This window comes from Mustela putorius, unplaced genomic scaffold (assembly GCF_011764305.1).
Source record: "Mustela putorius furo isolate JIRA1106 unplaced genomic scaffold, ASM1176430v1.1 tig00003898_pilon_pilon_pilon, whole genome shotgun sequence".
NCBI lineage: Eukaryota > Metazoa > Chordata > Mammalia > Carnivora > Mustelidae > Mustela > Mustela putorius.
The window spans coordinates 14,629,021-14,656,657 of NW_025422047.1; the positions used below are offsets into that span (position 1 = coordinate 14,629,021).

The window sequence follows — 27,637 nt, forward strand, 5'->3', positions numbered from 1 at the left end:
TGAGCCCCATGCTGGGCTCTGTGCTCGGCGGGGAGTCTGCTTGAGATTCTCCTTCTCCCTCTGCCCCTTCCTCACTGCTCTCATGCGCTCGCTCTCAAACAAACAAACAAACAAACAAACAAATGAATCTACTTAAAAAAAAAATAAAAGTAAGAACAGCTGGAGAAAGGGCAGGAAAGAAGCTGGTTAAGAATATTAAGAAATGCTGAGAAGCCAATGCAGGCCACTTACCAACTGCTGAATCATCAGGCCCCACAATGATGCCACTTCCATAGGGACAGATCTGGCGGAAGGCCTCTGCAGTAGAGACAAACACTTGTTAATAGATAGACCAATGGCAAATAGCTACAGGCTGCTTCCCACGCAATGTGTGGTGGCTAGACTGCCACAGCCGCGCATATCGGGAAACAACGGACGAGAAAAGCCCCGATACCAGGGAAAGTGAACAAGGCTCCCAGAACTGGTGTGCCTACTACCTGGGCAGCCCTGATTCATAGCACATTTCAGAAGAAAATAACTGCCCAGCTCCTAAGTTAAAATAATCTTAATGAATATTTAAGGTAGACTTACAATTAAATTGTCTTATATTTCCTGAAGGCCTACATACAATCTTTCCTATTTCATGGCCAGTCCACGCTATGAAGGGCCCAAAGAGAAGTGCAGATGGTGGACCTACCATCAGGTTCAGTGGGGCACAGCTCACAGGGATCACCCCAACCTTCTCCCTTCAAGGCACAGCAGCATTCCTGTTTGGAGTGATTTCTGGATTTGGGCGATGAACATTTTCCTCCTTCAAACTTGGCATAGCAGTAGCTCATTCGCAGATCTGCAGCATAAATCCAGGAGACTCTTCAGACCTTTCCTACTACATCATTACTGTACATCCTGTTAAACGTATGCCCTTTTCTTTAGAGTGGGAAGGCTCCGTAACATTAAGTGATTGCAACAGAAATTGGGCTCAGATATTTAAAGTCATAGGTGACTTTTGTCGTAAGATCTGATGAATACATCTATGTGGCTTCACTTTATTTCTCATTTCAGCCAATTTTCCAAAATAACCTGATGTGAATGACAAAATCCAACAGTATCACATCATCAGTGACTTCAGGGTGGGGATATTCAGAAGTGCAGTCATTCGCAAGACCCCTGCATTGACAGCTGTGTTTGTGTGTTTTGGATAGCATTTAGCAAGCATACTAGGTTAAGGGAGACCTCACAGTTCTGGTACTTATCGTGCTATCACATTGTGTTGTTTATCTGCTGTCCCCTAAGCCCAGAAACCAAAATAAAACCCCTGATCCCAGGCATAGAGTAAATAAAGATGTGGCAATTTTGTGGAGTGCCAAAAATACAATAATGGTCATTCGCCGAAGCAGCTGCTGATGTAGTTTCTGTCTATAAAATGCCGGTGGTGGTGCCTTCTGCAGATTTTAGACACGCGTGCGTGCCCACACACGCAAGATACAGAACGTGGTTTAGCTCGACAGAGAGAGAGAAAGTAAAGAGGAGGGCAGAGAGGTGGGTGGATAGGAGGCAGGATAACCTTTCTCTGAAAGAATGTATTGTTTTTATATCAATTATTTTCTGGTGACAACATGGAAGATGGGATCTAGTTGCTACAAAATTCTCCAACACTGCTTGACATAATTTTGGAAATGGACTCTACCATTACTTATAGAGCAAATGGGGTGGCTCATCCAAAAGCCTGGAGTGTTTTCCCTCAAATTTGACATCCAAAGCCCTGCGGACTCCTCTCTAGTTACACAGAGGCTACAATCTGCAGGCTTTAAGGAAATGCTTTCATACCCATTTTGTACAATTCCCCTTTCTTTCTTTAGGACCAGGTAGGCTCTCTCCTGTCACTGTTTCTCAACCCTAGGTGGCACATTATGACCTATTATTATAGCCACTGATGCATTTCTGCTAAGACAACTTCACAGCTTTTATTTCTTGACAAAGGAGATAATGTAAGAATAACTGAGTTGCCAAAGATCACGGAAGAAAAACTTCCATGAATTAAAGTAAAAATAATAACCAGTCAATCCATCACTCGTATTTACCAGGCCCTAGTAAGTCAAATTCAGTTGGCCTTCTTCCCCAAATGAATTAGTTCGCCTTTTTCAACTAATTCTTCCAGATACATTTTCTTGCTAGTTTTTACTCTCCTTCCACACCTGTGATAGCTGGGACCTAACAGTCACCTTTCAGTGAACTACTCTTCTGAAAGTCAAGTGCAAAAACAGCCAATGTGCATCCTGTGGCATGTCTGCCTTCCAAATATTTGCTTTGCTGAGAAGTTTCAAGATTTAACAGATTATAGTTTCTCGAAGGACACACTTTGATTTTCTTTATTCTTCAAGTTCATTGTCACGTACAATGTTCTGTATTTATTATTTACATCTATAACTGTCTTAAGGTATAATTTAGGGACTATTCACAAAAATGTCTCAACAAATATATTAAAATTCAGTGGTCTCTGTTGTCTTCCAGCTCATAATGTTTCTTCCAAATCTAGATAGATTCTCTTTTCCTTTTATCATCAACCCTGTTCCATAAACCAGCCCTGTCTCTCCAGGACTACTCTACCATCCCGCCTCCTGAAAGAAAAAAAAAATCTAGACATTACACATGCTCAAACACATGAAGTTTACAGTAAGCCTAAGTGACGAATTCTCTTTACTGAATTTTGTAAGTGGGAGTGGCCCATTTACATCTGTGGCCTTTAGGTACCCAAATCTGTTCACCTGAGTCTTATCACAATTGTTCCCTCAAAAACGTTATCTGTGGTTCTGTGGGATTTTCTGATTTCATGGGCAAAAGAAGCATGACTCCTAATTTGTCTTTATAAGTAAAACCCAGCTCTTAATTCCGTGGCTTCAGGGAAGTTTGTGCCCTGTGGGAGATTTATATTTGCCTGTGGTGATTGTCTAAATTTGGTTTATTAATCAAAGGTGTCTTGCAATGGGACGGAGAGCTTTGCTTGCCCACACACTCGAGCTAGGACTCACTAGGATGCCTGTTTACGAGTCCATGTGCAAAGAGCCCTTAATGACCTTTGAAATTTCATCGGAACTACAAAAGTCACTTTCCCTGCTTGCATTCCTCAATCCTGGCTCTGCCTCTTGGAGCTGAGCATGTGGCAAGGCAGCTCACAGCTGGGCTGATTCTTCCTGCAGCGTTAGCTTGCTCTGTGACAGGCCAGTGCAAATTGAATTAATAGCCTATGAGTTTCCTCTGGCCTGCCACATCGGCAGGCAGATTCACACCTGGTTTCTCACTGGGCCAAGCCAAAGGCACACAGAGACAAAGGAGTCGATCTTAGAATTTATCTGGCTTGGTCTGTACTCTAACAGACGATCTGTTTGCGTCCACTGTCACTCCACCCACAAGCCTGAAATCTGCCTGGGCTTCTGACAGCTTCTGATCTATGAGATCAGACCAATCAGAGAATTCCCAACTCCCCCTTCACAGTTCTAAATATTGGGTAGCAAAAAGACCAGTTGGAGGCAAAAGTTAATCAACAGAATAACAGGGATCTATGAACAAAGAAGAAACTAATAAAGCTTTGTTACCTATTCAATAGGATTGGTTGGGCAGGTATTATTTGGTTGTTTAAAATGAGGAAATGGAACCTCCAAAAGATCCAGTGACTTGCCCTAGGCTACGGATGGTGGAGCCGAGACCCCCAAACCTAACTTTTGGAATCTGAAATTATATCCATTGCCTCTTATTTAGTAATACAGAACCAAACTGAACCAAAACAAAACAAAATAACCAAGAAAAAAACCCTGAACAATAAAACGACAACAACAGAACACAGAGGTAGAGGGGGGGAAATTCGTATGGAGTTTGTTTGTATGGGGTTTTTTGTTCTAAATTCGTTAAATTAGTATGTATAAATGGATAGACACACACCATTGCATTGTTCACTAAAATTCAGATAGTTTCTGGGATATGATATACTGTGTTAGGCACAAGTTCAGGTTTCTTTTTCTTCTTCTTTTTCTTTTCTAAGTTCACAAGTATTAGACCTGAAAACAAGACTATATCCCAGCAAGAGTCCAGGTCAGTTCAAATTTATTTTCCTGTTTTCTTAGAAAATTTGTGATGTCAGGGGTGGGCACTCTATCCTGGAAGCTAATGGATTAATCTGTATTTTTCTGACCGAAAGTCTAGATTTTGGCCCACATTTATACTAAGTTACCTCTTGAGAGGCAGAGGCCATGGAACTGAACTTTCCCCAGGCTTTCCAGGATTCAGCGGCTCATGTCAGGTCCCCCACTGACAGACCTATCAGCATCTGTGTTCTTAGGGGGAGAGAGAGGTTTAAGTGCCCGGGGAAGTTGTTATACAAGCAACCAGAACTTGATGGATGAGTTTTCAACCTTAAAAGTAAAAATGAACTTTCTGACATATGGTAATCATTAGACCTCTGGGTGAATGAAAACTCTCCATCTTCTCTTTCACAAAGAAGCAAAGCGTTGCCATGTTTAAGAAAATGAAACCACAACAAATAAACAGAGTAATGAAAGTCTAAAGTCTTCAAAGGCAGTTACCTTGGCACCTTCTTCCAGTGGAGGACAAGGAGAACCCATCTGGACACAGACATTTGAAGCTGCCTTCAGTGTTACTGCATGTGCCCAGGGCACAGATTTCTGGCTCTTCAACACATTCATCAATATCTAAAAGAATCACATGTGTCAAAGTCAAAACACAATGGAGACACCATCAGATACCAAATGCAAAGTGTGGAAGTACAACGTGCAAGTCAGTTTCAAAACTCTTCCAATAATGAAGATTTTTCCTGTATCATTATGCTGTGAGTGGACTTTTAGGCTATGACATCTTTTTAAAAATTAACCTTGAAAATTCTTGTTATAAAAATGCACCTGCAGATGTCTTCTAAGGGATACAATGAGAATGGTTTCTTACCCAGACTCAGTTGCCTGGCTAATTAGAAAAGGTAGAGTGATTTTCTACTACCCTAAGCTAGGAGAAAAACAAGAAAGTGCAGCCTTTGACTTTCCCACTGCATAGGAAGCAGAAGCTTGAAATTTTAATTATGTTGACGATAAGTTAGTAAGAGATCTAGACCTTTGAAACAAAAATTTATTCCCCTCCATCCATCCACAGTGCTTTCCCCAAAACCCTGTGCTACATCCCTAAAACTCTGAGTTTTACAAGAATAATAATGTTCATGAAAATAATCTTGTGCAGCGTAAACTAAAGATATCACAGAATATAGGGTTCCTAACTCTCATTTGCATGTTAATTTTTCTCAAGACACAAAAATGTCTTTCTTGTAGAGACCAGTTTTTCCTTTCATCATATACCTAATAGGCATTTGATACACTCATATTGTGAAGTATCCTTTAGCATATGAATATACCTTAATCTAATAAGGGCTGATTTAAAGTGGTCTACAGTGAAGTCTGAATGACTTGGGCAATCATATGCCTTGGTCTTCCTAGGAGAGTCCTAGTTTATGCTTGTTGTCCTGGACTCATTATTAATAGTGCCCTCCTTCAAACTGTCTTGGTTTGGTCAATAAATTACATGATCATCCTATGTACAGGAAAAGTATGGCCACTCTTTCCAACAGACTTATCTATCTTTTCCCCTGATTTTCAGCAGGAATTCGTAATAAAAAAGAGCTAAGTCCTGATTCTGAGCCATGCTATTTTTATGGAAATACTTTTTTTATTTTTCTGCAACAAAACTTGTATCTCTTATATCGTGGGGCACTTTATCTTTGCATTTGTGCGAAGAGTTCTACCTACATCGAAGTATATTCATGTTATATGAGTTCCCTTCCACAAGGTCCAACTAAGAGGAAGTTAGGAAACTAATTCCATTATCTTAACTTAATATTGTAAATACCGCAAAATAGGTATTCTCGGGATGTGCAACTCAAAGCGATTATCTTCCTGTTTAGGGCAAAACCAGCCTGTTCATCACTCCTATGATTGCACCATGTTGCTTGTGCTGTATTAATGCATCTGAGCTGCTGCCAATGACTGAATGACTCCAGTCCTACGTGCCCTCCATTCCCATGTCCAACCTTTTCTTAAGAGCAAAGCCAATTTTTGTAAAAATGCTCAAGTATTTCTTTTTGTTGTTTTTATTATTGCTGTTGTGAGGATTCTTTCTCTTATGGTAGAAATTAACCTACAGGTGACAGCTTCGTAAGGATGGAGACAAGGATGGCGGAATGGGCACATTATTTAGTATTCGAGAAGTCATTTTTCTGTCCTATACATTTCCATTCTGTTCCTCTTAGGGAAATTTTGCATTACTCATGGAGTAAATAGAATTGATCTTTAGTAAAAGTAAAATAACACTTATAATAATTTAGGCCTAATTTTTTTTTTTACAGTTCTCTCTCTTTTTTTTAAATTTTTAATTAATTTTTTATTTTTTATAAACAACTGTTTCCATTTAGAACATTATCAGTTGCTATGATTTAAATTGGATATATAATAAAATTTCTCCATAGTATTAAAAGTGGAGAAAATCCTTACTCATTATGGATTACATCAGACCTATTTAAACGTGGGCATATGGACTAGGTGATTTCTTAAAAATCCTTTCAGCCTACTTATTTATGAAGTCCTGGCAATTAATGTCCTTCATTTAATTCAATGACATATATATTGAGGAATGCAGTACTATAAAATTTGCTGAGAATTTATTTATAGTAACATACTTTCACTGCTCTATAGGTAAAAACAACATAGACAAATTATATAGCCATAGTCATCCAACCTTTAATATGGTCACTTAAAGATTTTAGCTGGAATCAGGAAGCTATTTTTGGTTGTGACCTGTTGGCACTTAAAAACATGTAATCCAGGATTTTTTACAAGTTGCATAAAAGCACATTGGAAAAGAGTCAGGGTCATTAGGCCACCCATATGCACAGATGAAAACAGGGTCATCAGATATGAGCATGAGCATTGGATGTTCTTGTCTCATCATCTGAGTGTAAGAACATAAGTCAGATCCTCTGCTCTTGGATTTGTTTCTTATAAAGGACTCCAAAATGAAGACGCCAGCACATCGTCACAAAAACTGACTTTGAGAATGCCAGTGGAGTAACAAACACTGTTCCTTCTAAACACTGCTAGTCCTTACTCCTACCTTCACACTTGTCATTCTGTAGACTGTACCCAGGTGGACAAATGCATCTGTAGGACCCATCCAAGTTTTGACAGGTGCCTGGTGCACATTTTCCAGGTTCTAAAAGACACTCGTTGATATCTGCAAAGAAAAGGGGAAAAGAAAGAAGAGGTTCCCATTGGCGTGATTTCCATCAAGCAATTAAAATTTTAAAAAACTGGAATCAAATCAAAGAAATACATAAAACCACCATGGAGAAAAATTAATGACTCAGTAAAAAGAAGCTTTATCAGCTTTCAGAAGTGTGCGGTAGAACAACCACATTTTATGTGACCTATCACAAGTCAGTTGTTTCAAGAAAAGTGAAGTATGTGAGAAGTCAGTGGGAATGCAGATTTTTGAGGACACCCTAAAGATTGTACAAGAGCTTTCCACAAAGCTATTTTAAAGAAAAAAAAATATATGAGAAAGCAAACTACAATTGCTATGGAACAATTTAACTTTCTGTTAAATAATAACAACTTGATTTTAAAACATAATGGAGAAGTGTGTCCTATCTCTCTCTCTCTCTCTCTCACACGCACACACACACCAGAGTCTACAGGTAGGATTAGTATAATTCTACTCTGATTTTTCTCCCTCCAGACTTCTGAAGGAAGGATGGTGATAGGGACTGCAGGATCCTTTCACCGCTCAGAGCATTATTTGCAGGGTCCTTTGGAGGAAGCACTTACCCACACAGGTCCTCCCGTCTGGAGCCACCTCATAGCCTTCATTGCACTGACACTGGAAGGACCCCACTGTATTGATGCATTGGCCATTTCTGCAAAGGTTCCCATTTCCAGTTGCACATTCATCAACATCTGCCAAAAAAAAGATCCTTTGATATATTCCAAAGAAAATGTCATAATTCCAGCAATGATCAAAACCTTCAAAGGGAAAAATACTTATTCTAAATTTTAGTGGCCTTTGCTGGCTCAGCCAAGCATTAAAAATTCCAGTAAAGATCTAGTTTGTAACAACACAGCTGGCTTTACTCAACTATCAAAACCTAACAAGATTATACTATTCTATTAATTAGAAATTGATAATTTATATTAGAACTTTATATGAGTTTCACCTTGATCTTTCTTTATTTTTCATTTTTAAAAGCTAAAAACCTAGTACACAATACAGCTGAGGGTATTACTAAGTATTCTCATAATTAGAAGTATATAAAATTAGCCTCTAGCATGATATAAAATTTGGGTCATTAATCTCACTTATAAATAACAGTATGTTTTATAGGGAGGATTTTATAGATTCAATAATTGACTTCTTTTAAGAGAGGCTATAGTGAAACACTGAGACAAGTAGGTCCACATCATTCCTGAATTATGCAATTTCTATACAAAGAATCACACTTATATGTTTTAAAACGTCAGTTCAATTTATTTAAAAATGTACTGAACTCACAGTATGGCACATATAAAACTTATAGCTGCTAATGAGGCATTTTAATGAAAGTCATGGCTGTAGTTACTCTATTTGACATTTACTTAGGACATTATATTTCACAACTCCTTGCCAGTTGTTATGCATTAGAGGGCATATATTTAAGAACACTGGCTGGCACCCCAGACGGGCTGCTAATTGCAAAGAGTGCAGATAAAACATCCTTCCTTCAGTGCCCACCGGTTTGCATACGCACCTATGCAGTCATTGTTGTGGGAAAGGATGAAGCCGTGGTTACAGCGGCAGTTGAAGGACCCAATTGTGTTGCGGCAAGTTCCATTCCCACAGGCGTCTCGCTCACACTCATTTATGTCTAGTGGGAACAACGGGCACAAAGGAACATGGCTGTTAACAGAAGACGAGGTGAGTGCCTATCTGGGGGTTCGGGCATTTTGGGATTCACAGTGCATCAGGAGTAGGCTAAGAACATCTTGATCATTGGCAGTTCCCCATGACTCAGCAAAAGCCAAGGATCTAAACCTCGGGCATAAACCATTTCCTTGGTTGGCATGTTGAAGGAGGCAAGCTAAGGACATGAGAACTGGACAAGAATTATTTTACTCTATTTACTTCTAGAATTCTACACCCTTGCCACTTTTCTCAAATTTTTTCATTTGGAAATGGAAAATTCTGTGTGCATCTGGGTCTTGATTTGCTGCCACCTTTGGCAAACTTCAGCCTTAAGATTCTCACTGCAGTTTACCAAAAAGCAGGGAGTCACCTGATAGTACTCTGAAATCAGCAACAAAATACATGAGGTTTCTAACTCACCTGATATTTTCGATATCTCTTCCTTCTTTCCAGTGCACTCCTAAAAACCCATGACTACTCCCACTAGTGGTGACTTATTTCACTCTTAAAAACTACCCCAAAGTGATGGCACTGGGCTTTTCTGCTACACTCTTGCATTATTATTTGTCTTTTTATTGGTCTCTGACTTTTCTCTTTGACTATTTTGTAGAGCTGTTTTGGCATCTTTTTTTATCTTTGCATCGGGCCCCAGCAACTGACATATTTCTTATAGAGCAGGTGTACATTATATTGAGGAGGAAACAAAATGAAAGAAAGTTGATCCTGCTGGTTTGCGGGAGAGGCAGAATGAGGAGGGCGAGGGTGCAGGGAGGGAGATTCGAGGAGTGAAAGACAACAGCTTAGGTTAGCCAGATGCAGTGTTTAGAGTTAGGATTTCCTTTCCTTTAGAATTCTAGGCATGAAGACAAGTGATCTGGGATCCTAAATCAGAAAGCTTTTGCTGACCCCAAAGGGATCCAATGTATGCGTCTGTGTCTGAAGACCACATTTGGATGAGTCACCCTGCCAGCAGTTCAGAGCTGCTGCTTTGATTCATTTTTAGCCAAGCTAGTGAAATTCTTCTGTAGGATGGCCTCCTTGGTAGAGGGTTCCAGAAAATCCAGATGGAAGAGGAAAAAAGACTGTTACACAGGGTGCCATTGCTATGCATGGGTAAGCTTCCCAGGAGCAAGCAGGGTTGATGATACTCCTTTAACTGAAAACCTGCTATCTGTTCTGAAGAAGACAAAACTTTATAAGAATGTGCCCTTATGGATGAACCCAATTACAGCAAAAGCTAAGCTCTTAAAACATTACTCTATTGATTCTTCTTTTTTTCCAGCTGTGAAACTGAATCATGTTCATGAAGTCCCCAAAGACTTATTGGATGTTGCTTGGAAGTAGAAAAAGGAAGGAGGAAAAGAGAGAAAATGATTGATTAATACTTGGTATTTATTCTAAATCAGCATCCTGGCTTAGTACTGAGGGCAAGGGAGAAAGGTATTTAAAATCTTGAGCTCTTTTCCCCCTAGAGAAATGTGGGTATTTTTTTGTTTGTTTTTTGTTGTATTTTGTTTGTTTGTTAGTTTGTTTGCCTTTGTGGGATCTATAAATTTGCCTTTAAAGATCTGGTACAAACTATATATGCTTCTCAAAAAATGCTCGTATTCAAACACTCAAATCTGCACTCTATTCCAATAAGGCCAACCCACGCTGATTTCATAAAGTAATAGGCTATTAACATTAATAAAATTTTTTTTGTATTTTTACAAAGTATGTACAAGTTTTTTTTGTATTTTTTAATATTTTTCTCAGTTTTTACCTTAGTAAGTTTTTCTGACCTTGCAGCCAAATGAGTTTCGAGGAAGAGGTTTATTATGTTCCGGTTGCCAAAGATTAAATACCAAAGGAGGTTAATGCTACAGGCCTGCTTGTATTTTTATTTTAAAAACAGTAAAACTAATATTGGAGGTTTAGTATTAACTTCTCTATGTATTCAGATGCAAATGAATTTTTCAATAGGCTATGAGTTAAAAATAAATAATAATCACACACTCACCCAAACACATGGTTTGATCAGCATTTGTTTTAAAACCAGTGTGGCAAAGGCAATAAAAACTTCCAACTGTGTCAATACACTGTCCATGGCTGCAAATATTGGGGATTTCTTGACATTCATTGCGATCTGTGGACAAAAAGTATAGTTAAGTATCTTAGGTAGAGTTTAGGAGACAAAACTACATTAAGTGATTTACTTCTAGGTCATGCTCTGGATTGGTCCTAGCTCTAATCCGAGCCAGGAGAACAGACACTGCCATTATATTTATTTTTACCTCAAAATTAGTTAAAGTTACTCTCATTTACTGGACACATTCAGAGTATGTTAACAATTCATGAAGGAATGGAAAAAATGTCCCGAAAGGAGAGAAAATTTAGAAGTAGAACGAGGAAGAAGACTCAAAGCTGGGAGATACTCCATTTGATTGTGTACCTAAGCAATATCATAGGCTATGGAATGAGTTAGGTATCTTGTCTGGTCAAGATTTGGTGCCTCAAGTCATAGACCCTTCATGGCTTCCTTTGGAAATTTATATCAAAGTCAAACTAATCCCATTGCTAAGATAGGTTTTCCTGATGGAAAACCCACACTGTCCCTTGTTCAAGTTTCACTTCATTGTTTTGTCTTACTCCTATTACCTTTTGTTCCATCTCAACCAAGTCTTCAGGTCTGCACATGGCTCCTTTTAGCCCTTGACAATCCTGGTGATGTTTCTTTTTACTCATACTCACTCAGAGGAAGGCCCTGTCATCTTGCCTCTCTGCCAGTCTTTAAGCTCTAAATTATATTTATCATCAACTGAATCTTTGAGTTCTCCTGAAATCGCATCATCTGAGGGGTGGAATTTATTATATGAATCTACAAATGACATAATTGCATGCCTACTTAAGTCTCTAATGTAATATTTTAAAGGTCTCAGGACTCTACATTTAGGACCCATATCATCTGAAGAGCACTGTATCATCCTGGTCTTCCTCCTGTCATAAAAGAGAGCCAACAGCAGAATGCCAACTTGAGTATAGAATCCATAAAGCACAGCAGTTACACTGCTTCTGTCTGAATAATCCAAACTTGCTGTCAGCTGCTGAGAAGACCACAACTGGAATGGGCACTTTTTGCTGCCCAGAGCAGTTGTACTCTTGCCAGAAGAAAGATTTGCGCTCTATTTCATGTGCCCATGCTGCCATTTTTATGACTCCCTCCTTCCAATATACAGAACATTAGACTTGATGAATCACCATACAATTTAAAAGTCTCAAGTGAGCTTGAGTAGATCATCTTAATGGAGAAACTGGGACACAGCAGCTTAGAAGCTACTGCTTGCTTATCTAGAAGTGCTTGTTAACCTAACAAATTATGATCATTCCCATTGGGGAAAATGGATTTAAAATAAGCAAACTGGATAGGCAGAAGAAATTCCTTTCCACTGCTAAGCTCTATAAAGGGAACTGGTTTTGAGGAAGGGTGTCTCAGAACCTACGAGAGTTGGACCAAACCTTGGGTACCCTCGGGTATTACTGAATCTCCAGGAATGCAAGGGACCAGGTCTGTCTTATCTCCTGGGCCCACAGGAAATGGAGTGCACTATGGGTCTTCTTGGAGAAGGAGTTAGGAAAATTCTTTCCCACGTTGCCTATTTCATGATGGTTTTAAGAAAAGGAAACGTGAAGCACTTTGAGGTTCTAACGATAAAATAGCAAGTTACAATTTTAGAGAATTTAATTGTGGAGTTCACTTTGGAGACCAGAAAACTAGGTTTCTACAAGCACCAGGATTTGAGCTCCCAGAAAATTATGTCTGAGACAGAGATAGGAGGTTTAAACACAATTTTAGGGGGAAAAATACAGCAGACAGAGATCACAGGGAAGCATATGTCTCCTGCCTTTAAGCTGGGCAAGACATTCACAAAGGGGCTGCATTTGCTCTTTTTTAGAGTGCCTCGGGTCGGACGCGCACCCTGGGCTTATACACCTACTCGTTCTCTCAGCAATGTGGGTAATATGGCCAGCTGTGATTTGGGGTTTGAAATGATGTACTTTTCAAATAAATTCAAATAAAAGTTCACATAAAAATCTAATATTGCAAAGGGAATTTTGGTTCTTTTCATCTTAAACACAGGACAAGAGGAGTATTTTTGCAGTGTGCTTGAAAAAATGCTATGCATAGGATAGCATCGAAGACATTTTAACAGATTTTAAAAGGTACAGATGAAGATAATTCCAGAGTGAAGTCTTCAGCCCTAGAGGCTGAATAATTGCAAAACTCAAGTACATTCCCTTTCTTCCGAGGATTCCAATGAATGAGGGAATGTGAGCGTTGGCCACAAACAACGCTCACTCACAGTACTTATCCCTAATTGCTGCTGGATGAGTTTTATTGGTGCTAATGTTCTACAAGAAAATATGGCAGGGCTTAAGCCCTAGCAGGCCCTGGTTGGACGTGTTGTTTTGATGTATAAATAGCTTGTCCCACTTCTCGCCTGAGCACGAAATGGTGTGAAATGACATGTTCTATATTATCAGCAATTCCTTATTTTGATTGGAATTATTCTGCCCAGTTTCAAAGAAATATAAATTAAGAGCAAAATGCAGGGAAGTGGCATAATTGCCAAGTTACACTTGGGTATTGTGACTCATATCAGAGACGTCCCCACTTTTCCTGTCCTGTTTTTTTTTTAATACACGAATAACAACTGCTTTGTTGACAAAATGCTAAGCACTTACACATGTTCCTTTAAAACCAACAAAATAAGCCTTGATTCTCAAAGTGAGTTTTTGTTCTGCTATTACACCCGCTTCCCACCAAGGTCTAATAAAACAATGCAAAATACCCTACAGAGAACAGTGCACTTCCTACCACTTAATCACTGGTAGGCAAGGAAATCCAAGGAAAATCTGACCACGTTCCCTTGTGTTGTTTCATTCACAAATGCATAAAATATCCAGGAAACTCCTTGGGAAATGAACCATAGCAAAATAACACATTCTTCCTGCCCTCCGTGCTAAATATACAAAGATTTATAATTACTCAAAAACTCACATGAAAATCGCTCTGAGGTGTAATTTTGCTTCTGGGCTGAGATACCGCTGTTTTAATTTTGGTGCCACTGGCTAGAGATGCCATCAGATACTTAAAACTTCACCATCCATTTAATCTAACTCATCCCTCTTATTTCTACCTCCTTTGTGCCAAAAGTGAACAACAATCTATCCTCTAGGGGAAGGTTTCTCATTTGACTGTAGGTGACTTATAGCTAATAAAAGGCTGTTAATGTTTGCTGCCCTCAATTCTGTTAGATGTTTAGGAGCAAAAGTGGTGCTGTTGGTCCTTTTTGCTTGGTTTATGCAGGTTAATCAAACTCCACTCAGGAGAGGTTCACTGTCTAGAACTGGGGTGTATGGTTGCAAAGGTGACAACTTTCTGTCCTAAGGGGGATTATGTAAAGGGAAATAAAAAAGTATTTGGCCCCGAATACTGATCAGGGGACTCTGTGTGTGTGTGTGTGTCTCTGTGTGTGTCTGTGTCTGTATGTGCACGCACAAGAGCACCCGCGTGTGTTGTGTGTATTTGTGGGAATGGGTGTTTGCAGCAGGGCGGGAGAAAGGCAAATAGGAAATCTATGTAGGCACTTGATATATTTGTTGTTTTAAAAACATCCCCTTTATGAGTGTTTAGACATTTCCCTAATTTTCCTTTTTGCTAGTCTAGCTACTGGAACTCACCAGTCCAAGCCATAACTCATGTATTCTTCAACCACACCTTCTCAGAAAACCCCCAGTATGTGAGGCGTGATGCAACTTGGCCCCTGATGGGCTCAGGCAGCCGGCCGGAGCCACTCACCGTTGCACTGGCCCGTGGAGGTGAAGCGGTAGCCGGGCTTGCAGTCGCAGCGGAAGCTGCCCGCTGTGTTGATGCACTCAGCGTTGCGCTGGCACACAGGGCCGTTCTGACACTCGTCGATATCTCCAAGCAGAAGAGAATTTCATTAGAAGGGGAACAGCATGGGGGGCAGGGGAAGGGTCCAGGGGCAGGGTCCAGGGTCTGAAGCCTCTCACAGAAGAGAGATTTCTCTTTCCTTGTTTTGATCCATTCTATTGAACAGACAAGGGAACACTGGAGACTTATTTTCTAGTTTTTCCCACTTTGCTAATATTTTTCATAACTGCGAGTACTTGGTTTATGACCACATATGGACTCTAATGATTCTGTGTCTTAAAAAAAAAAAAAAAAAAGTCATGAAACTCAGCTGCTAGGACTAGGACTTGGCATGGTCTAGACTAAATATCCTATGAAATGTCATATTTTGCTCCAAGCCCCCAGGGTTTTATGATTCTATCAGGTTGCTTTCGTCCCAAATGTTCTAAGTTCTGTAAGCAAAGCATCTCGAGACTTCATGTACATACGAGTCCCTTGGGGTCTTGTTGAAAGGCAGATTCTGATTCAGAGTGTCTGGGGAATGGCTTGAGATGCAACATTTCCAGTAAGCTTACAAATGCTTCTTCTGATGCACAGGCAGTGTGTTGAACTACAGAGCTATGGAGGCTCCTGCTTAAATTACTGCCACATGGCGGTCAAATAGAGGAAACTTAATATAAGAGGCTGCACATAAAACTACTGAGAACAACCCAACTCTCACTATCAAAGAAAAGAATAAATGGGTACTGTGTGCTTCAGAGCTTTGACTATACTCAGGGGGTTATTTGCCTCTTTTTTTTTTAACCAGGTAGCAATATAGTTCAAATTCATGGCATTGTGAAAGTTACTGCATAGTCCAGGCTATGCCATGGGGCATGATACGTGTTCCCAGTCCCTGCTCTTACAAAACAGTCTAACTTGGGCTCAGTCTGGAAAACAGAATAGCCCAGAACACAGGCAGAAACTGGCTCTGAGCACTAGTAGTGGGGTTTTACCAAGTGGACTCCACTAAAGAAGTTCCCACAAGGAGGCGGCAAATACAGCAGCTGATGCCTCACAGGTGTATGCTTTCTTGGCGGGAAACCTCAGGACTATTGTTAGTCAAAGGGAGGTTCTGCGGGGTGAGGCTCTCTGGACAATAGCAGAAGTATGTCTGCTTTGGTTTACAGTGGACCCAAGACAAGCACCACCTCACCGAGCAGGTCTGCCACGATCTTATGAGCATACAGAAACACAGAGGGTAGCCAGTCTCTGGGGAATTCAAATGGTATCACCGACAAGCCTTTCTGTGGAGCCTCGGATGCCTTGCTTAGGATTATACGTATACTTGGAGAGAACAGATGCATGGATATTCCCTAAATCTCTTCTGGAATCCATTCTAATTTCAGGGTTCCTGAGGTGTATATGAAATCAACCTGTTTTCCGATTCTGAGAGCTAAAGGGTTCTGGGAAGTAGTTGACTCTGGATGAAATGTTCAACCTGAAGATGCATATCCTGTGAAACGAACCCCAAAAGTTGGAATGCTTTGTAATCTCCATATCCGCTGACTGTTACCTTGACAGCAAAATGCCTTATGTTGGTATACCTGTGGGTTTTCAACCTCATGTGGATAGTAGGGGCTAGGTTGACTTGGCAGTCAGGGGAGCCATGCCAATAGGTTTGGGAACTCTAAATGGAAGACAACAAAAGAGGCCCCAGGAAGGTGGCAGACATCCTAGGCATCTATGAAAGGGGGAAGACTGGCTATGAGGAAGACAGCCAATGTTAGATTATCTGCTCATCGGCTGTGGGCTCCTTTCTTTTCTTCTGCATCACGCTTCCTCTCATGCTTCCTCTCCAGACACCTGATCCTTGATGGCCTTCCAAACCACAGGGGCCAGAGCCAAGGCCTGAGATGACTATCTCCTGAGGAAGACTGGGAATGGCTCTCACCCCATTCTCCACCCCCTCCCCTGCCGCCACCTGGCAGAGTCAGGGACATGTGCCCATTTGGCCACAGTAACTGAAAGCTTGGTGAAGAGAATTTAACAAGCAAGAGCTGAGGATCATAACTTTACTCATGGTTTGTGAGTCTGTCCCTAGTTTAGAGGAAAAAAAGGTTTTTTTAACATTAAAATGTTGACATATGTGCTCTAACACATGCTCTAAGGCGTAAAAACTGTTTCTGACATGAACAAAAACTCCATGAGAGGCCCCAACTTTAAATATTAAATAGACAATTATTCCAGCTATCCGAGGCACATGGTATCTTTAATAACCAGTAACCAGTCCCTTTTAGTAACTTCTTCCCCACTATCTTCCCCAGATGTAGGAAAAATACGAAGTGCTCTGAGGAATGCACAGAATCACAGTACATGCACATGGCAAGAGGGAGGCGATTCGAAAATGAAAAAAGTACCACTTGCACACATGCCAGCATTCTTCATATAAAATCGAGTTTGCTGTTCTTGCCATTTGGAATTCTCTCATGCATTTGGAATATTTGCATTAACCTTGTTTTCAAGGTTGGGAGTAGCACAGGCTCCGTGTGGAAGAGAACACTAATTTTGAGATTCGAGTACAGATGACCGCCCACCACCCATGCTCACTTTCAAGCAATGTGAAACAAAAGCAATCTCTGCGACACACCCAGGAACTCAAGGCTTTCTGCTATCAGCTGGGAAATCTAATACATTGTGCGTGGGGCGGGGCGGGGGGGGGGTGGACAGGGCTGGGAAATGCACCTCCTGCTTTTTCCACTGGGAGTTAGGGAATTCTTTTGCATGAAAGAATGATGTTCCATATGCTGCCCTACACTGTTGCTAGAGCTGATGGATTTCTGAAATCCCAGTGTTGTGAACTGGCCACGTTTGTGTGGGCAAGTAGCTTGTCGGTTGGCTCATTTCTGGATATAGTGACATCACTTACCTTCACACACCAACAACTTGTCATTATAGAAGAAGCCCACTGGACATTCACATCTGAAGCTGCCAACCATATTGATACACACTCCATTTTCACAGACCCCTGGGATCTCCCGGCATTCGTCGATATCTGGAAGCAGAGCAGCCACGAGTGAGTGACGTCACGGCGCGTGATCTCCACGCAGGGTAAATGGATGCTGAAAGCTGGCAGCTTCTAACGTCAATGTTTATGTAAGGTCCAAAGCCAAGTAAGAGAAAGTGCATGGGTGTTTGGGTGGAGGAGGTGTGTGTTGGCGTGGTGGCGATGCAAATGGAGGAGGTCAATCAATATAAAATTGAAATCATAAACTGCTTTTCAGACACTTGATCTGAATTTAGTATCTGGATATAGTGTCTGTCTCCTTGGTTTTGTTTCAGAACGTCAGCTTAGTCTAGGTAGGAGCCATCTTGGTACCCACTGGATGTTATGTACCAGATGAGTAGAATAAAGGGACCTTTGAGAGTAAGGGGCCTCTCAGTCCAAAGTGTGCAGGGGTGTTGGGCTAACATAGGAAAGGAGAGCTGGTGAAGCGCAGAGGAACCCATCGCCATAGACAACTGGATCTTTCAAATTCCCCTTCAGCACTCCCTTTCTCCTTCACATGGCTTTGAAAAGTGGGTAAGTTAGGTCTGAGATTGTAAGCTGGGCCCATGGTGACTGTGGGGCCAGCATTGAGGAAGGACTATTGCCTTATACTGTGGCTTCCTAAGGCCAGGGGCTGGGGCTGGTTGTGATGTCACTGCTTTACCAGTCCTTAGCATGTCACCTGAGTCCATTAAAATTTGGTATATTAAGAACCAGTGTCTGGAAGTTGGGTTGGTGAGCATTAAAGCAGGACCAGAGCAGGCACAACAGCAGAGCCAGGCTACTTTGAAAGCAGGCTGGCCAGCTGGTGAAGTGGCCTTGTGGGCAGGTCTCACCTCCTCACGGTCATGGTGGTCCACTCTCTGCCTGACCTGCTCTCAACTCCCAACCATTCAGTGTCTTCGAGGACAATCATAGAAGGCGTGTTAACAGTGTCTCTCTAGTTGTATACCTGGCCTATTTCTCAGCATTCACTTTGGATTTACTCACTGAACCATCACAACCACTCTAGGAGATGGTCTCCAGGTACCGTGACTACCATCACTATGCAGGTGATGGAACTGAGGCCAAGACAGCGGATGGAACTTGCCAATGACCACAGAGCTAAGGAGAGGCAGAGTCAAGATCTGATACCAGGAGCCTGCTAACAGGCTAGCCTGCCTCCCTCAGGCTCCTTCAGGTCACAGTTTCACAAAACCATAATCAAATCCTGGAGGACCCCTCCACCAAGCCTTGCTGGAGTTTCACAAAGCACTTTGGAAAGCTGGGAGGCAGGGGTACCCTTGGGTGGCTCAGTGGGTTAAACACCTGCCTTCAGCTCAGTTCATGACCCCAGGGTCCTGGGATCGAGCCCCACACTGGGCTCCTTGCTCAGCGGGAAGCCAGTTTCTCTCTCTCCCTCGGCATGTTCTGCCTGCAGTTCTTTGTGCTGTTGCTTCTCTCTCTCTCTCTCTGACAAATAAATAAATAAACACTTTAAAAAACAACAACAGGAAAGAAGAAGCTGGGAGGGGATGTAAAGCTCCAGTCTTTCCAGTTCACTAAGTATCTGTTACCACGCTGCTGAGATACTTCCGTTGACATACTACAGTCAGGAACCTCTGCAAGGATCTGTTTGCCCGAGTCACCAGAAGACGGCCACAGTTGCATGCGGAGCCCACAAGAGCGATCACAGTTTCAGAATAATCATGCTCTAAAGTTAGCCTGCTTTCGGGGAGAAATTTGACAGACCACAGGTTTATTTTAGACCCTTTTCTGAAGGGGTTGATTTTGTTTGAAGGCAAACTGATCTCTTTCATGGAAAACACAGCTTGGTGTATATGGTTATTTTGAATATAGGTGATTATGTGTTTGGATTTTTCACACATTTGGCATTCATGTTCTTAAAAGCCTGTGCAAAAGAACGTTGCCACTGCGTGCCATCAGCAAACAAAAAACCAATTCAGATGACATTCTTTTAGCTCAAACATGAAACATTATATTCACCTTCATTTATTTTATATATAAGTGATGTATTATCAAGCTTAACTCTAATAGATGGGGTCAAATTTCTAGCCATTGTCAGGCATAAAATAGCAAAAGGATATATTAAAAATGGTATTTTCTTTTCCTGTCTGGATTTCATTTGACCTTCAACTTGGAGAAGTTTATATTTTAAGACAAGATTAACAAACTTGCTATAGTTTTAACCCCATACAGAATGGGCTCTATGTGCCAACAATCTTAAGGCCTTTCAGAAGGAGAGTATAAAGCTCAAATAAAACAAAGCTTCACAGTCATCTAAATATTTTGTCATGGTGGAATTTGGTAACAATAAGTATATTGCTAACTATCACATTTCCAGCTTTCAAGAGCTCGAGGCAAAGCAAGCTGCGAGTCAGGGCTGGATTTGGGTCCCGGCTCTGTTATTAATTAGCTAGGTGACCTCGGCCGAGTCCCTTCCCCTCTCTGGGCCTCTGTCCCCTCAGCTGTAAAGCAATGCATTTGTAACTACATGATGTCTGAGATGTCTCCAGCTTGACTGGAGGACGATATCGATGTTGTTTCAAATCTTTGCCTGCTGCCAACCTTGGAGGGCAGGCCTTGCTGGGGGACACGCCTGGTCTGTTCATGGAGAAATATTACTATTAAAGACCACTTATCTTTGGATCAGGGATTCTAGGGAGATGAAACGATCTGTTTTTGGGAAGGGGAAAAACAAAGCAGTGAGGGCCAGGTGTTTCATGCCAATGTCATTTAGCAGCTTTTCCTTCCAAACCATGAAGTTTCTTTGGACGTTGACTAGACTGTGGAGCCATATGGATTTGGCACTAGGGGAGCCAGGCTGATTCCTGGACCAGACCCTTGTTTTCTTAAACAAGGTCATTGGAAAGGATGGTGTGGATTTCAGTTTACTCATTAGGAATAAGGTGGAACAAAGAAAGTGGTGATGTTTGCTACCAGACACAATTGCTCGGACTTAAGAGGGGCATCTAAGGATGCATATAAATCACACTGGGGAAAGAGTCCGAGAATGCAATAGCTTTCCATCCACTTTTATGTTATTTGCTTTTAAACCACAAAGGCCTTGCCTCCGCTGGCTGAATGCCGTGCAATACTTCCCAATCTTGCACAAGCATCTCTAGTGTTGTAGTGGTGTCTGCTCCAGTTACCAGATGGGGCCTCTCACTGGAAAGATTTTTTTTTTTTTTAAATTTCACATCTGAAATTCCCAAAGCAGATGACCTGAGGAGATTCCAGGTGAGATAAAACTGATCCCCAAAAGGGATTTACGTGCACAATCTACACATAAAGATTGGTATGAAAAGTCATATTAAACTCATGTCTCAGACAGAAGGAAAGATTGGGAGTTATAGTCAAATCAAATGTCAACTGGCCCCACTCCCAGAATCTCTCTCCTTGTTGATGCCTAGCGTTGGTTTAACTAAACTTGATTGTAATTTTGTGAAAAGCTTTCCAGCCCCCTGAATCACGAGCCACAAATGCGGCTGCCCATTAGGCGGAGCCACACAGGGGATGTGCACTTCATTTCAAACAAAGAATCAGGGTTTCAGTAAAGCTAAATGGCATGGTTTAACTATTTTTTCCTTCTAAGAAAAAAAAAAAAAGCAAACTGAGAAAATATGGGTGTGTATTTCCGTTCTTAAACACAAAGGCAAAACCAGAAAATTCCAACAGTGGCACCATGACTCACCAACAGGTAACCCAGTGTAGATGTCAATGACGAAGCCCGGCCTTTGACTTCCACAAAGCGTAGCAAATTCATCTGCAAAGATGAAGCAAAGATGGGGAGGGAGGAGCAAGAATGAGGGTCAGCGAAGAGCCACGATTGCGCCGAAAGAACTTACTTCGTAAACGTCTTCAAAATTATTTCTGTATTTTGAAGAATTTAAAATAAGAAAAAAATCTGAAAGTTCCCCCAGATGTTGTAACCTTGCCCTTAAGGCAAACACTGAATGAAAAGTGAGCTCATGTTGACGTATTACTAAGGAAGAAGCGGAGGTCTCCACATCACTGCCCACGCATTCGTATGAGCTTGCCTGTAGGAATTTGGGTTTCTAGAAGAATGCTGTTCAGCTCTGAACCAAGGGACTGGCAAGAGTGCCTCTTTCCATTTGCATTAAGGGATCTAGGATTTGAGGAATGCTTACAAAAGCCATTTCCTCAGTAGATCGGCGGAGACCACAGCAAATCTAGCCAAGTTCTTGACATCAGGTCTATTAATGACTAATTCAGTTCAAACAACCAACTTATGTCACTACTTCAATTTAGGGAGCTGGATTTCATTCGGTGCAGCTCTCTTGTTTTTACTCACTGCCTCCCCCAACCCTCTATCTTCCTCGCATGTGCCCGAATAATTAATCAAAGTTGATAATAAGGGACAAATGAAGTATCATCTGCAGTCCCTTTTAACTTTGAGGTCCTGTAATTCCAGATCCTGACTGTAACTGACAGAATGTGGCTTCAAACTAAGCTCAAGGTGGCCATTGCCTTGTTGGTCAAATCCGCTGAAAATTATAAAAAGTTTCTGGAAGTATTTTAATCAAAATGAAGTATGTTCTTCCCATAGTGCTTTATTTCTTCGATATCTGAGTACCTGATTCTAACAAGTATAGTGCCAGCTGATACTGGTCATCCAGACAGATTTCAGGAACTCCCAAAATGTGTGCAGACTATATAACTAATGAAAATCCATGACTAGATTTGGCCAAGATTCAACACAAAGAAGAAATCTTGCATTTTATATTTAGAATACTTCAGTTCTTAAAAACTCAGGTATTTCTAAAAGTAAATGATAGTCCTTATTTGGGGTTTCCAAGGCAGCCTGTGGGAGAACAGTGATCCATTAAGGTTTTTTAAAAATACAAAAAACTTTTATTTCTCTTTGTAAAATCGAATTTAAAAATTTTTGTGTGTTTTCTAACAGAACACTTTGTGAAAACAATACATGCAATAATAAATGCATTTTTTGATCTAATTAAAAAATATATAGACACAGAAACATAGAGTTTTATATGTAAATACACACCCCAGGTATATGTAACCTCCATCTTTTGGGCTGATAGGTATGTATAATCAAAAGATTTGAAGACCATTGGTCAAAAGCAGGGGTTAGCAATTTTTTTTCCTAAAGGGCTAAAGAGTAACTATTTTAGGCTTTGTAGGCTGTGGAGCCTCTGTTAAAATTGTTCAACTATTCTATGAAAGCAGCTATAGAAAATAAGTAAGCGGATTGGGATGGCTAGGTTCTAGTATAATTTCATTTAGAGACACAGAAATTTGAAGTTCATGTGCTTTTCAGGTCATGACCTGCTATTCTTTGGTATTTTCCAACCATTTTTGAAAATGTAAAAACCATGTTTAGCTTTTGGGCCATACGAAAATTGGTGGCGGGCTGGATTTGGTCTGTGAGCTGTAGTTTGCCAACCCCTGGTCTAGAGACATCCTGCAGACTGGCGATAACTATTGGTAATTCTAAGTGGTGATGATTACATTATTTCTGGAGTAAACAACCGATGAACTGGTGTATTTCCCTAAAAAAGAATATTCTGTCCTATGCATTGTCCGAGAGCACCAGACAAGAGATTTAATGTCTTCCAGATCACTGTGGGGAGTGGAGTAGGTACTACAGGATGTTCTGATCACACCTGCCTCACAGTTCCTTCACTCTAAATGGTAATGTCATCATTTACCTGCTGATGTAAGAACCATGCACCAATGCACTTCATTACTCCAAGGACATGGGTTAGGCTTTTTTTTTAAATAAATAGCATCATAGAGATTTTTCTCTGTGAGGATATACGAAAAAAGTTCTCTCAAGAAGGGTTGGCTTTTGCATGGTGTTAGGTTTGCTTTATAGTCATTGAGACTCTTAAACTTGATTATCGCTCCCTTTTTATATGAGCTGCTAGGAAGTTTGGAGCCAAACTTATTGCTCATCTTTGGCAAGTGTGTAGAAATTCCCAGCTCGGATTTTTGCATATTAGCCTCGCTCCTTGCTCCAAGTTTCTTACCCTTGTTTGCCATTTGCCTTAGGCCTTCTTATTTTACATTGAAATCTTTGTGGGTTGCCTTAAATTCCTTTTGGAACAAGACCAGTTATAAATAAGTAAGAATAATACGAATATGGCGCACCTATCTGTCCTATTGCTCTGCCTAATGCTTCCAGTCTTTTGGCTACAGTGTGAACACCATAACAAAAACAATGTTTATAGTTTTATGATATGCTGAGTCTGTAAGTCTGGTGAATGAACTAGGGTACACATTAGAAAGTGTGTTCTGTGACTCAATTTTCAGCCAGAAGGACTAGAATCAACTGTGAATTTAAACAATTGCCTTTGTGAGCAAATTTCTGCTTAGGAAGATCAACAGTGAACCCTTTTCTTCCTTTGCGGAGACTAATTTCCCCAGCAGTCCCTGAGTAATTTATCAACCTATGTTTTTGGCGATGGTGCAACTCACCTGTGCTTGGGATGGGACACTGCTCACAGGGCTTATTCCAGGCCCGGCCAATGTTGTACGAACAACAGCACATCTTCTTGGTCATATTGAACAAAAGTTCTCCGTCACAGGTCTGGTTGTCAGCATAATAGTTTCTGTAGCACAGACTTCTTCTCATATCTAGAGGGAAGCCGTTGGTGATGTCTCGGGGAGAGCATGACAGATTTCTAAGGGGATGCTCAAGGAGTGCCCTTCTTTTGGATTTTACTGAAACTCGACTTTGATGAGAGCCGGGACAGCCTGCCCTTACACAATTTTCTATCCACATATGCTGCTGTAAGAAAGGGGACTTTGAGAAACGTATTCCCTGGCATTTTGTGCCACAGAACGAAGTCATTATGGAGCTGCAGAATTAATAAACTTTACACGACTCTCCACCCAGTCTCTTAGTAACAATTCTCCACTGCTATTTGGCAACAATTTTCTCATTTCCGACTCATGATGTTTTAATACTGTAGGTCAGTGCTGTAAATATAATTGTATAAAGATACACCCAAAGTCAAACAAAAGAAGTACTATGAAACTGTTGTTTGGGATTTTCCAACATTACATTTTAAAGAAAACTCCCCAACCACCCACACAAGGTGGGGGAAAAGGGCCAAGCTTATGGTTTACAAGGGAGGAGGCTCTGTTGCAAAGACAGTGAAAGGGTGGCAGGCAGCACCGGATCGATGAGTAAAGTAACACTAAAGACCAACTGCTGGACTTGCAGATGAGGACCCGACCAGCATGAGTCAGGAAAGCCTGGACTCACCCATGCAATTGTTCCCCCCATTCACTTGCATGTAGTCTGGAGGGCAGATGCAGGTGTAGTTGCCGACAGTGTTGTAACATGTTCCTGGACCACAAATTCCAGGGGTTTCACATTCATTCACATCTGGAATCCAAAGAGAAAGTGGCATGTGAATATGAAAACGTCACTCTCTGCAAGGGCCTGAGACTCAGTGTCCCTGTAAATGCTGACAATGGTCGAGAAAATCCACAGGGGCACTTGGAAATCTGGATAAGAAAAATAGATGCTTAATTCATCAGTGTCCTTAATTCATCAGTGTCCATCTATGCTCAGTGTGTGTGTTTTTAAGAAAGGAGGTTCCAGAAAAAGATATGAGTTCCTAATACATAAGTAACATTTATTTTACTGTAACATCCTCAAAGGCATGCAGAGATGGAAATGTGGACAAATTATAATTCTCAACTGTCCTTCAGAAAGACCGCTAATACTTCGTATGTTCTCAAAATCAGGGGAAGGATATGTACACCCTGAAGTCATCAACCATGGGCGTTCATGAGTCTGCGTGGATAAGGTGGTACGGAAGGAGACGTTTCACACCCCTGTCCAAACATAGGAGTTGATTCTAGCGTTTGTTAATTCCAGGGGTCTTAGAGCTATGTCATATACATTGTGGTACTCAGCTAATACCCAGCGAGGTTGTCACTTATCAAGGTCACCTAATAAGACTTTTGGAGAGCCAGAGGAATATTTCTCCTCCAGGATACAAGGATGTATCTTCCCTAACTAGTCGTGTGACTCCTGCATATAGATGAAAACCATCGCTTCCACCCTGGTCTATGGTCCAAGCACTCTGAAAGCCAAAAGTGGTCAGTGGTCTCCATCTTCCCAATACAGGAGTTATCACTTCCATCCTAAAACCAAAGAGGCTGCCTTTTTAAGGGAAGCTCATTTTGGCGCATTCATACAGATGATAAATCGTGAAGAACAGGAAGAAGAGGAACTCAGAACCTCCCAGAATATACAAGTCACTGAAATGAGTCCTGTGCTACTCTAACAGAAATGGCTTTTCTAAAGTGGCCAGAAAACTGCAGCCATAAGGGAGACTATAGCCCAAGAAAATAAAACTCCAATTTTCTTTCTTAGAAAAAGAGGAAGATTTGGGATGTACTGGAAATGACAGCACATCGGTAACAATACAAGCTGCCCCATGTGCAGCTGGCTGTGTTCATGTTTAGACCATTGTGCTATACTGTTAAATTCTTAAGTTTTTCTGGTGATTCTATGCTGGTTTTGGGGTCTCAAGCTGGAAGAACTCCTCCTCCTCCTTACCATCACACACTCGGGTATCTTCGTTCAGGTAGTAACCGGTTGGACAGCGGCACTGGAAACTGCCAAACGTGTTGATACATTTCCCACCTTGGCACAGCCCGGGAAGCTCCTGGCACTCGTCGATGTCTACCACAACGAAAACAATGGCATTTCTTCAGCATTGTCAATAACCCCGAGGAAGTTCAAAAAGTGCGTACTTTAAGGTCAAGGATACAGAATTACCTTCCAATATAACTGTGATAGGATTGGGCCGAAAACCTTCTCCTCCAGGACAAAGAATTTTGTACTCAGCTATTGAAACAAAAAATCGAAGTGAGTTCTACTGAAAAGAAATAAAATAAAATAAAATGGAAAAAAAAAGTGAGTTCTTTTGAACCAAAAATTTCTAGAAATAGTGTTCTTAAGAGAAAGACTGACATATCCACCTGAAAATATTCCCTTTCAGTAATCTTTAACAGTTACCCCACCTGTCTTAAGCAAGTCAACAACTTTGTATATACATATTATTTTCAAATGGCTCTTACCATGTGTGCCAAATAAGTGTTAGCCCAGTGTCTCTAGACTTTGGACCCTCCACCTACTCTCCTGGCCTCATGGTCTTGGGAACTATCTTATTCCCTATCGCTGTCACTATTTCTTTGTACAGATTTTCTTCTTCTTTTTATTTTCTAACAAACTCCTCCATTTTTTATATTTTGTTCAGCCTTACTTCTTCTGCAGAGCTGTAATTCCTTCCTTATTAATATATTTTTTTAAAGGTTTTATTTATTTGACAGAGAGATCACAAGTAGGCAGAGAGGCAGGCAGAGAGAGGGAGGAGGAAGCAGGCTCCCCACTGAGCAGAGAGCCCGATTCGGGGCTTGGTCCCAGGACCCTGGGATCAGGACCTGAGCCGAAGGCAGACGCTTAACCGATTGAGCCACCCAGGAATCCCTCCTGTCCCACTTCTCTCTTTAATTCCTAGAGATCTTTCTTGCCCCTCTGTTTCTACTGACGGCAGGACTGATTTCTGGTTTCCTAAACCAACTTTCGACAGCGTCCTTTGCTTCCCTCCCGTGAATTCTGTCATTCAAGTATTTCATGCAAAAACATTTATTTCAGTGCCATGCACCAGCAGTGTAATACATACAGGTACATGTGAATAAGAATGAACTAATCTGCTGTGTCT

General features: G+C 41.2%; 1 protein-coding gene across 1 annotated transcript in view; it reads right to left on the reverse strand.

Moving 5' to 3' along the window:
- Window positions 1-27,637, reverse strand: part of FBN1 (fibrillin 1) — a 237,175-nt gene that overhangs the window by 24,962 nt on the left and 184,576 nt on the right. The window contains exons 38-51 of the mRNA XM_045067863.1: window positions 26,692-26,760; window positions 26,470-26,595; window positions 25,162-25,284; window positions 24,369-24,527; window positions 21,601-21,672; window positions 17,787-17,912; window positions 14,804-14,926; window positions 10,964-11,089; window positions 8,810-8,926; window positions 7,854-7,982; window positions 7,141-7,260; window positions 4,557-4,682; window positions 677-826; window positions 232-297 (exon numbers count right to left, since the gene is read on the reverse strand). Of these exons, the coding sequence (XP_044923798.1) occupies window positions 232-297; window positions 677-826; window positions 4,557-4,682; window positions 7,141-7,260; window positions 7,854-7,982; window positions 8,810-8,926; window positions 10,964-11,089; window positions 14,804-14,926; window positions 17,787-17,912; window positions 21,601-21,672; window positions 24,369-24,527; window positions 25,162-25,284; window positions 26,470-26,595; window positions 26,692-26,760 (1,632 nt within the window). The remainder of the gene's footprint in view (window positions 1-231; window positions 298-676; window positions 827-4,556; window positions 4,683-7,140; window positions 7,261-7,853; window positions 7,983-8,809; window positions 8,927-10,963; window positions 11,090-14,803; window positions 14,927-17,786; window positions 17,913-21,600; window positions 21,673-24,368; window positions 24,528-25,161; window positions 25,285-26,469; window positions 26,596-26,691; window positions 26,761-27,637) is intronic.